The 11,103-nt window shown below is 35.3% G+C and overlaps 3 protein-coding genes and 1 long non-coding RNA gene across 5 annotated transcripts in view; 1 reads left to right on the top strand and 3 right to left on the bottom strand.

Moving 5' to 3' along the window:
- Nucleotides 1-2,338, bottom strand: part of LOC104766786 (TBC1 domain family member 15-like) — a 3,549-nt gene extending 1,211 nt beyond the window's left edge. Inside the window, exons 1-10 of one of the 2 annotated variants that reach the window (XM_019240731.1) lie at nt 2,128-2,338; nt 1,930-2,025; nt 1,540-1,843; nt 1,299-1,421; nt 1,128-1,216; nt 925-1,030; nt 762-859; nt 320-565; nt 139-222; nt 1-55 (exon numbers count right to left, since the gene is read on the bottom strand). In XM_019240731.1, the coding sequence (XP_019096276.1) occupies nt 35-55; nt 139-222; nt 320-565; nt 762-859; nt 925-1,030; nt 1,128-1,216; nt 1,299-1,421; nt 1,540-1,843; nt 1,930-2,025; nt 2,128-2,238 (1,278 nt within the window). In that variant the 5' untranslated portion in view covers nt 2,239-2,338 and the 3' untranslated portion in view covers nt 1-34. The remainder of the gene's footprint in view (nt 56-138; nt 223-319; nt 566-761; nt 860-924; nt 1,031-1,127; nt 1,217-1,298; nt 1,422-1,539; nt 1,844-1,929; nt 2,026-2,127) is intronic. The other variant, XM_019240732.1, reaches the window with a different exon arrangement.
- Nucleotides 2,360-2,834, bottom strand: LOC109130751. The gene is made up of 2 exons (XR_002036677.1): nt 2,695-2,834; nt 2,360-2,422 (listed from the first exon to the last, which is right to left on the bottom strand). It is a non-coding gene; the product is annotated as an uncharacterized LOC109130751 (long non-coding RNA).
- On the top strand, nt 3,032-4,509 carry LOC104766785 (60S ribosomal protein L14-1). Its single transcript, XM_010490733.2, has 5 exons — nt 3,032-3,111; nt 3,261-3,362; nt 3,662-3,791; nt 3,872-3,984; nt 4,303-4,509. Exons 1-5 carry the CDS (start codon nt 3,109-3,111, stop codon nt 4,357-4,359), a joined length of 405 nt encoding a protein of 134 aa, XP_010489035.1. The 5' UTR covers nt 3,032-3,108; the 3' UTR covers nt 4,360-4,509.
- LOC104766781 (serine/threonine-protein kinase tricorner-like) overlaps nt 8,479-11,103 on the bottom strand; it is a 5,552-nt gene continuing 2,927 nt past the window's right edge. Inside the window, exons 5-13 of the mRNA XM_019240704.1 lie at nt 10,727-10,940; nt 10,569-10,648; nt 10,037-10,121; nt 9,786-9,917; nt 9,486-9,599; nt 9,315-9,362; nt 9,119-9,203; nt 8,977-9,030; nt 8,479-8,857 (exon numbers count right to left, since the gene is read on the bottom strand). Coding sequence (XP_019096249.1) covers nt 8,697-8,857; nt 8,977-9,030; nt 9,119-9,203; nt 9,315-9,362; nt 9,486-9,599; nt 9,786-9,917; nt 10,037-10,121; nt 10,569-10,648; nt 10,727-10,940 — 973 coding nt within the window. The 3' untranslated portion in view covers nt 8,479-8,696. The remainder of the gene's footprint in view (nt 8,858-8,976; nt 9,031-9,118; nt 9,204-9,314; nt 9,363-9,485; nt 9,600-9,785; nt 9,918-10,036; nt 10,122-10,568; nt 10,649-10,726; nt 10,941-11,103) is intronic.

The raw sequence follows: 11,103 nt of genomic DNA, 5'->3' as shown, positions 1-11,103 counted from the left end.
ATAAAGTCGTCGAGTAGAGGTTTTGAGCAAATCTTTATTGCTTATTACTATTAGCCTGCAAGAAACACACAACATCTGCATTAGTATTAAGTGTAGATCATATCTATCTTCCGCAACTTATAACGAGTTAAAGGAAACCTTTTTCAGGAATTTTTCATGGATCTTCAACGCTTCTTTACATGCTTTTTTCGCGTCAAGATTACCCGCAATGTCTCCTAGTATCTGCAAACCAACTTAAACTTTGAAGTTCCATAGTCTTTTTAATTTTTTTCCTTTTTGGCTTTTGAGAGAACGAGTGAAAAAAAATAAAGAGACAGACCTGAACAACATCGTCTAAGCCTTTAGCTTCCTTCAAGAGACGTTTGTTCTTTGTCTGTAGAACGCTTGCGACCACAAAGACAGCAAGCGTATTGCGATGTTGCTCGTTCTGCCCACTGTTTATGTATTTCCTTTCAAACTTGCCATACCGTTTTAGTAACTTGGGATCGGATGCTGCGTTGTTTCGGTTTTCTAGTTCCTCGTATGTTGCAAACATGGTTGGATTATACTCCATCGCCCACATCAGCTGCAACCATATATAATCCATCTCACATTATTCTCATTATTACCCAAACAGAATAACATGGTTCCAAAACAAAGACACGACACATCATAAACAACACAGCAAGATCTTCCGGCTTCAGAAACAATAACAGCAAGTAAAACCAGGAACCAACAGAAGAAATGCAGACAGTTTGAATATGAAAAAGCAGTGCTATTACCTCCCAAAGGTACAAAGCGTCAAGGAAGGAGAATTCTCTCCTGAAAAGTACCATCAGCATCCGAATAGCAAACAGATACTCCCCACCATCGAGATCCTCTGTCACGTTAACCCGTTTTAGCCCACCAATAAGAGGAGTGTTGGTAATAGCAAAACACTCTTACCTAGATGTTGATGGAGACGAGGATCCACTGTTTTAATGACCTGTGAGAGCACACCCAGCTGAGTCTGGACACCCATTGATGTTGCTGTTGCCCTGAAGTTTTCTCTCTAGAATTCAAGAAAACCAATTAACCGTGAATACAACCGTCTGGTGATGACATAAAACATGAGAAGTTATGTCATAAACTATATTAGTTATTATTACAAGTCTCCGCATTGCCCGCTCAAAGCACCAGAAAGCGTCGGCTTCATCATCAAAGAGGATTATCATTGGGGAACATATATCATTCATCCCTAAACGAGTAGACAAAGTGGATCAGTTCTGTTTATTTTCTTTTTATCAAGATGCATCGTGAACAGCAAGAAAAAAACTTACCCTGAACATAACCAATGTCAAGATTCAACCATGTATATATGGCAAGAACGTCCCATAGTTTTGATTGATTAGTATCATTCTCATAAAAGCAGAGGTACCGATCAGTTCTAGCAACATCAAGGCCTGCAACAAAATTTAACCATGTTAGGTGTTTAGAATAAAATGTAAAAAAAAAAAAAAACATGTTATAAGATAGGACAAAAGTAAACTTATATATATAATAATGTAAGGGCATACGTACCGATCTGGTGGAGTGAGAGCATCCATTGGAGCACTCTCTCATCTGTAACGGTGTTTTTCACGATCCATCCTTGATTTTCTACAGAAGATTCGTCAATAGGCTGGCCATTTTCTGAAACCACTGCCATAGTGACGTACTTGCCACTACCAATGACAGGAACCATTTTCTTACATTCTTCTTTCCATGCACCGTACTGCTCCCTTCTGCGGTTACGCAGCCTGTTCCTTTCCTCAAAAGTGCTGTCTGGATCATAACAGCCTAACAAAAACTCCCAAACGGCGCCTTTGATGGAGGGATGAATTCCCTAACAAAGAAACCAAAAAAATTGAAGAAGAAGAAGAAGAAGAAGAAGAAGGGAATAGGGGCAAGAGAAAAAAGTAGTAGACTCACTCCGCGCTGTATACGTCTAAGAACTTTTTCCATATCCAAATGGCCATCTTCAGTAAAGGCAGCGTGCCATCTTCTAGCACTTAGAGTCTTGCCAGCCTGGAAGTTACAATTGTCATCATCAACCAAACAAGAAGAGAGCAAAATCTATAAAAAAGAGATAGATAGAAATGAAGAATTAGAGAAGAAGACCAGACAGACCCTAGACTTAAAACGGGTCCTTGGAACATCTGGTTGACATTCTGGTCTAACAGGATAGAAACCTTGCAAATCTTCTCCTCCGGATTTCCACATAAATCCGCAGCAAATCATTCAACCCTTTCCTTCTCAATTTTGTTTTCTTCAAACCAAACTTATCGTTTCTTTTCTTTTCTTTTCTTTAAAAAAAAAATGGCAATCCTCATTCATCCATCTCCCGCACATATATCATTCNTTTTTAAAAAAAATGGCAATCCTCATTCATCCATCTCCCGCACATATATCATTCTTCATCACACTATACAATCAATAAACGAGAGACCCACGAAATCATCACAACGGAGAAAAAAAATATAAACTTTACAATATATATGTAACAACGAACGGAAGGAAACACAAAGGAAGATACGAAGAACAATGAATGTAACGGCGAAGCTACCATGATGGCTCATCTCTATAAAACTTCACTCAGCATCAACGACATCATCATCTCCATTTGGATTAATTAGAGTTAGACCCAGCCAACAATTTTGAAATTGATTTACAAAGAAGATTACGAACATGACATACACGATGAGATTACGCAGATTGAGATCCTAAACAGCCGGACTCTCGATTGATCTTCAGCAGAGACATGCCTTGTCCTCTTCCTTCTTCTTCCATCATTCATCTTTCTATTTTCTAGGAGAGAGGACTCTTTCCCATTTTAACCGAACCAAACCCGAATTTTTTCTTCGATTTCGATTTAAACATTAATCCGATCGGTTTTGTTTTTGATACGGTTTTTTTTTAAACGACGCCGTGTAGACGTAATGGGCCTTTTAAATTATTAATGGGCTTCTATGTGATCAAAACCCTAATACATAATAATAATAATAATAATAATCTCTTATTAGGCACATTAAAAAAATAAAAAAAAAAAAATCTCTTCGCCGCTCGCTCGCTCGCTCGATTGCTTCCATCTGTTTCTTCAAGCCGGCGAAAATGGTGAGAGATGTTCCATCTTCAATCCNTTTTTTTTTTTTTTTTTTTTTGTTGGTTTTTTTCGTTGCTTCTCTTTGGAATTTGTGATCTTTGTAATGGCACATTCGTATAGTTATTAACCTCGAAGACTCTGTGTGTGTGTTGTGTAAAAGGGTTTTAAGAGATTCGTGGAGATCGGGCGAGTGGCGCTTGTTAATTACGGCAATGACTACGGAAAGCTCGTCGTTATCGTCGATGTAGTCGACCAAAACAGGGTAATTTCCATTTGCTTAGTTGAGATGATCTAATACTTAATATATATATATATATATATATATATATCAGCTGTAACTCTCGTTTCTATGCTTAGTTGAGATGCTAGGGAATCTTACTTATGTTAGTTAAAATAGTCTATTTTAGCCTGTGATTCAAAAAAACCTGTTATGCTCTATAGGAACTTTATATAGTTTTTTTTGGATTTTGGCTGAAAATTATTATTGTGGATCTTTCTTTGAAATGGTTCTGTTATGTTACATTTTGAAACGTCTTTAAGGGGTCTCTGGTTTCTATGTAGGCACTTGTAGCTGCCCCTGACATGGAGAGGATCCAGATGAATTTGAAGAGGTTGTCTCTTACTGACATCGTCATTGATATCAACAGAGTGCCCAAGAAGAAGGTTTTGATTGAGGCTATGGACAAGGCTGGTGAGACCTTTCCCCGAGTATTCCCGACGTTTTATTGCCTTGTTGGGCCATCTTATCTGAGCTGTACAACTTGTATGCAGATGTGACGAACAAGTGGGAGAAGAGTTCATGGGGTAGGAAACTTATTGTGCACAAGAGAAGAGCTTCCCTCAATGATTTTGACAGGTTCAAGGTCATGTTGGCCAAAATCAAGGTTGGTATATCTATCTACATTTGCCATCGGTTTTGGGTGTTTGGTTTTCTGTTTATGTTGTTGAGTTTTAGGAATAATACTATATCTAAATTTGTGTCTGCCATCCTCTTCTTGTGTTTAGGTTTGGGTTTATAGTTTTTTGATATACTGTTTTCTATTATTGTTTCGTTAGTTAGATACTGATTTGTTTATGGTGTGTGTGTATTAAAAGTGTGGTTTATAAAGAAACATCTAAATGCTAAATGTTATTGAGTGTGTGTGATGATAGAAAATCTCGTGCGACCTCTCATTTAAAAGAATATTGTTTTGCTTTTGCAGAGGGCTGGTATCGTAAGGCAGGAGCTTGCTAAGCTAAAAAAGGAGATCACTGCTTGATGTATTACTTCATTATTATCATCATACTCACCACCAGTTTCCTATTTTTCAATCTGTTTTCTAGTTCAGATTATGAGATCAATTTTGCCTGATAGTTAGCTACTGATTTTTTTTTTTGCTATAGAAGAAGAATATTACAGTTTCAGTTTAGTTATTAAGCGAACCAGATTTTTCCTAAGTCCTAGTTTGGTCGGCCTAGTCACGGTGATTGAGATTCCGAATGTTAACGTGACCCCTATGAGACCAAATACGGAAACCATTACAAGATCTAGCAACTCGAATAGGAATAATGTAGCTGTATCTTCTTCTATCACTTAGTGACAGTAACCACTACATGGTGAACAAAGTTCCCTGTTAGAACATCTCCCACGGCCTCATCTTAATTCAAAATAAGGCTTTGAGGATCATTTAAACTTACTCCAATGATACAAAACGTGAAAAAGGAAACAATACTTTAAATTTTAGGAATAAACAAATAAAATAGGAACAAATTATTTATGGAAATGGAAGAAAAAAATTAGCCTCAAAAATGGTGTGGAAGAAAATTATAAGGTTATTAGAACAAATTATGGAAAGTAGAAAAGAGAATTAAACTAGATTTGTTTAGAAGGAAATACACTTAATGCCATCAAAAATATTCCATTTGTTTCAAAATATACTATGTTTTTAGCTAAAACACGCATATTAAAAAAAATATGAACTTTTAAAAAGTTTTACCAATCATAAACAATATTGCATAATATAAAACTAGGTAACAATCCATACTATGTTCGATATAAAATAATTATTAAATATTTTTATTATAATTTTTATTTACAAAATCTATAATATTTATCGGTAATCGGAATCTAAAATACGATTTTGTAGTATATATATATATATATATATTCCCTATATATTTTAAAATATATATAAAATTTTGTATAATAATTAAAATTTAACCCGTGAAAATTATTATAATATCAATCTTATATTATCATATCATATGAACAAAGAGTTCTTAAAATTCATTTTAAAGATTTTATGAAAATGTAATTAAAGGATATAATTAAGTTCAAAAGAGGATATAAGAGTTTAATTTTGGGTGTTAATTATATTTTTGAAAAACTGATGTAAATATTATTAAAAACTAATGACAAATAAAGAAAATAGTGTTTGGAGCTCTGTGAGTGCGACATGAAAGTATTTTGTGTGAAAATGCTTATCTTTTACTATATAAGAGATATGAAATCAATTTAAAAGTTGCAGAGAAATTTGGAAACATTCTATATTATGAAACAAAAATATTTCGCTAAATATCCTATATTATGACACAAAAGAGTATTTTATTTGTCTCATATTATAGCTTTTTTTTTTCAATTTTCAAAACAACAGTTACATATATTTAAATTATTATACTATTTAGTTAGTTATAGTATCGACACAACAACATCTCTCTTCAAAAGTACAAACACCATAATCATATTTTAGTCTTTTACAGAAGAGATCGCATACTCTTGGCCCTCTCTCGGATTCACACACAGGATAGCTGAAACATGTGGTTCTTGGTCGCCCTAATCCATAACCTATGTTACAGTAATTAAAAATATAATCAATATAAACTCGTTTAACAAAGAGTAGTGAAAATAGTTACAAAATGAAGGTACATATAAATAACAATCACCCGGACTTCCAGCAACTGTGGAACTACAATGAACAAATGATATGATGAAGAGGATTGCAAAACAAAATGTAACTAAAGTTTTCATAATGATAACTATTTTGGTGGATATCCTCTCAAGTTTTTTTTTCCTTTAAATTGAGTTGTTCTTTACCTAGACAATTATATATATAATTTAGAACACAAAAATATGTTAAATGTTTTCTTTTCCTGGTCAAAGATGCAAAATAATACTACAATCTTTTAATTTATTTTCCTATGGATATATTAAAAATCATGTTCTTACCTTACAATGTTACAACACTGGTCAGCTGATTTAATTTTAGTTCATTAATACAAAATTAAGAGCTTGATTGGGAATTACTTTAGAAACTTTACAAAGCCAAAAAAATCCTTAAAATTAAAATAGATCCAATCAAGCTTTAGAAGTGGAGAAGCTTGATACAAAAAAAAAAGTAAAATAATTTGTAGGTATCCATACATTCAAAATAAACTAATACGGGGAGAGAATGTTATATGAAGAAGCTAAAGCTACACACATATACTATTTTAAGCAACAAGGAAAAGATAGACGTTACCTCAACATTTGACATTTGACATCAGAAGTAAGAGCTAGTAGTAATTTGATTAGTCTAAGGAAGACAGTACTGATCCATCCTTGCACCATTTTACCACTCAATATCATCATCCTGCACCATTTTACCACTCAATAGTCCCTGCCGTCGAAGCCTTCGTCTGTGACCCTATAAATCAAAGTATCACTGTTTTCCACAATTCTGTGAGAGCATCCATAGTACTAGCGGACTCTTTGCGTACTGTAACAAAAGGAGCGAAAGCTTCCACAAAAGAATTTAAAGTCTTCTCCCTAAAGAACTTGAGGAGAGTATGAGCATTTAAGCGAAGTTGATCACATCTTATCTCCTCTGAGTCATCAGATGAAGGAAGCACCATTCCATGTCTCAAACTCAATTCCTGATCACCACTACTAAACTGCTCCCAAACATTTTTAAAATTATCTATCAACTTGAAACACTTGATGGAGGCCCGGATCTGATCTTTTGTGTTCCTCTACAAGAAAAAAAAAGATAATAATAAAAAAAACAAATATCACATTGATAAAATTGGTTTCTGGCTAAAATATGATATAAATAAATTACTTACGGTGTCCTGAATGAAACGTTTAGCACCAATGAGGTGCTCGCGAAAGCACTTCAATTCTTTAGAACGGTCTCACTTTGCTCTCTTTGGAATCGGGAACAATGGTATCGTCTCCTAATGTATCCTCAACTAGAGGTAACCCATCAAATGACATAGCTTCATCAGAAGAAGACGGCAGCTGCAGATATTGTTGTTCATCTTTAGGCTTAACTTCAAAAAGAAGAGTGTGTCCAATTATATCAGACTGGGTTGATGATACCACCTCCAGATTCACAACAACAATACCGTCGCTGAAAAAAAAATGAAATTTTGTTTTATTTTTGATATAATAATGTGCTCTTTTGACTCTATATAAATTAAAGTTACTCAAGTAACTTTTTTAAGCTAGCTAGATTGGAAATTTTGTTTTATTTTTGATATAATAATGTGCTCTTTTAGTTCAGATATGATTATTTTGACTCTATATAAATTAAAGTTACTTGTTACTTTTAGCTAGATACAAAAACTACTCAACCAAAAAAAAAAAAAAAGTGCAATAATAGAGATTGCAAACTTCTTTATTTGTACCTCTTTTTTAAAAAACTTTTTTTTAAGAGCAAACATAACATTAACATTAGCTGTTACAAAACATAGATAGTTTCTGAAAAGCCCCCAAATATTTTCATATTATCTCGGTTACGAAGCCACTGAAATTCTTGGCACCAAGAAAGCAAATTGAAACAACAAAGCCCTCGTGACTCGTGAGAGCAAGGAAAGCAAAGGATGATGATGGGTTGATGGATCATGGATGTATCAGATCAGATCAAATGCTTAAATTTTGGAAGCCCTCCTTGAGTTGGGCCTTAGCTTTCATATGGTTACACCTTTCCGTAATCCTAGCCATGGAAACTCTTTTATGCATCTCCACCATAAGCTCAGGACGACCTCTCACAAAATTCTTATCACCAAATTCCCACAGCCCAGAAGACCTCTTAATTTGTTTAAAGCCCTAACATAATACATGTACAACAGCAACAACAACAACATTACATAACATATTATAGCAAGGCGGCAATCAAAATCTTGTAGTGATCAAATCTTTTTTTATTTCAGCAAATAGAAAAACTAAATTAATGACTTACAGAAAACTTAAGCTTTGAGATAAACTCGGTAAGGTTTCTGCAAAAGAATCTGGAAAGCATCTTTCTGCGAATGAGCTCTTCCTGGGCAGCTCGACGCTCTTTGTTAGCTTCCAAACTTAAAAATAGTAAATATATTTCATAAATTTAATGGTATTTTAACATATTTGTACATTTGCACATTACGAATTTTATTATTGGCAGGCAAAATTGTCAACAAGATTAACTAATACCGTAATACATTATACATTTACTTATCATCATGTCAACAAAATAAGAATCAAACTGCGTCTTGTCGTCCAAAGATTACAGGAGTGGTCGGTCTGTTTGTATTTTTGCTACCGCATAAAACATTTGTGACACAACTCAACTCAACTCCACTCCAACCTTCACAAAATGTTTTAGCAAGCTTCAGATTCTTCTTGCTTTGGCCGCACTTCGAGTTCTGGTGGTAGAAGTTTCAGAAAGCTTCCCTGAATAACCGGAGGAGCAGGAGGAGGTCGATCACAAGGTGGTCTCGACGTTGTTTCTGATGAATCCGGGGTCTCCGATGATCCATTATCTGACATGGGAACAGTTCAAACACACACACAACCAATTAATTAATATACACTTTTCAAGATTCACATGGAATTAGCCAAATGCTCTGAACCAGCAAAAGGGGTTGTTGTTGTTGTGTACCGAAAAGTGCCTTGACCATTGGTCGCGTCGACTTTTTCTTCTTCTTTAACTCCGCTACAAAACAACATTGAAGCATTTCGTAACATTCAAACTAAATTGCAATCAAATACAAGAACCATTGATCTAAGTATAAGCGGTCTACCCATTCCAGGAACTTGGTAATCATTAACAATCTCAAAGTTCTTGTATGTATACCCTACGAAGTTTATGTCTTTTGACGACAACATCTGCACAAGTTAAAGCGGAAACCATTATACATAAAGGAATTTACAAAGAAAGCAGTTTTGAATCTCTGCAAGCAATTGTGTTTAGAGAGCACAGGGAATATGGCTTTTTGCCTTCCTCCATGGTCCAGACTTGGATGATGTCTGAGTTTGCGATTCAGACTGCATTTTCAAATAACACAAATAATTAATCAATCTGCAACTCTTTTACGTATAGGAATCGATCTTGTAATGCTTTCATCAAATCCAAAAGAATTAAGTATGATGGGATAAAAGATTTGTTACCTCGTCAAACTTCTCAAAATTCTGAGTGTCTAAATCGTCATTGACCTCTGGAACAAAAGCTGCATCCATATCGAATATTGTATCCCAATCAACAGTTTCAAACCATGGATGAGCCTGCAATATTACAGAAAACAAAATCATGCATTTTAATCTCACAGGCTCTGGATTACATAGTATTGAACTCTGATATCCATAATCAAACTACATTCGAAGACACAGTTGCTTAGTGTTGAATATGAGAAACTATTCATGCATCCAAAAAAAGAATAGCTTTCAAAGAAATCATCAGTACAAGGACACCTTTATTTCATCAGCACCTTTGGAACCAAGCCTACGTCTAACACTGCACAACAGACTGTTAATAAGATCCTTTGCTTCCCTTGACAATATCGCTTCCTCTGGAAACTTCAAATGACTTTTCCAGTTTACTATCTACACCCAGAATCAGGAACAAGAGTTTTGATGTGATGTCAATGTCACAGGAAGGTAAAAATCTCATTCTTTTGATTGTTTTCTTTGTTTTCCTTGTCAGCTTTTTTTCCAAAAATTACCTTTCTACAAGTTGACATTGGATCATCTGAATAAAAAGGTGGGTATCCTACTAGCATTTCGTACATTATAGCTCCCAGAGACCACCTACAGAGCATTTTATTGAGTAAACTGCATTAGCGTCCTATGCAAAGCACAAATGTAGACAGTGTCACCAAATACTGCTTCGGATGGTCCCTTTAACTAAGTAATGCATCATAAGAGTAGAGAAGCTGAAACCCATCAAGATGTATACTCACTCAAAAAATGTGAGCATGGGCTCGAGTCCAGTGTTAGCTAAGAGACAAAAGCAGCTAGAGATAATAAACAAGAATTGGTTACCATTTCCTAACAAGGTTCTAGTTCAGGATCACCAATCAAACACATTCTTGCGTGCGTTTGAGTCTGAAACTCATGCAAATGCGTAGAGGTGCACAACACCTAGATAATGTACTAACTTTCTTCGTTTTACAAATTGGCTAAACACATCAGAATATGATGGAGTATGTAAGCCCATACAGACTCTGACAAACAAAGAGATTCTCAACTCCTTACCAGTCACACTCCATTCCATAGCCTTTCTTCAACAGAACTTCTGGAGCTATGTAATCCGGTGTGCCAACTGTGGAATAAGCCTGTCGTTTCATGTGTTAATCAGACACATACAGAGGGAGAAACTCTTTATAATCTTAAAGGTGAATTCGAAGCCTTACTAGCGTTCTCCTGTTTCTCTGCCAATGTTCAAGTTGTTCCTGCTGTGTGCGTTTTGGAGCAGTTGATCCGGACTCTTGCTCTGTAGATCCATTGGCATTGTTTGAAAAATCGTTTTCTCCAATGGCACTGCAGTCCAAAGGTTTACACAATCCAAAATCGGACAGTCTTAGATGCCCATATCTGTCAAGCAGCAGGTTGTCTGGCTTGATATCCCTACAAAACCAAAAAGAAGAAGATAAGCTCACCCAAAATAAAAGAGAAGAAATAAAAAAAAGGTGTTTGGTTTACTCTCACAGAACCTGTGGATGTAATTGTGCCTGTGGATGGACTCGATAGCGAGAACTGTCTCAGCGACATAGAACTTGGCCTCCTCTTC

The sequence above is a fragment of the Camelina sativa genome, chromosome 19 (genome assembly GCF_000633955.1).
Source record: "Camelina sativa cultivar DH55 chromosome 19, Cs, whole genome shotgun sequence".
NCBI classification, from domain to species: Eukaryota; Viridiplantae; Streptophyta; class Magnoliopsida; order Brassicales; family Brassicaceae; genus Camelina; species Camelina sativa.
Note: the sequence above shows the minus strand (reverse complement) of the source record. Positions and strands in the feature narration are given on the sequence as shown.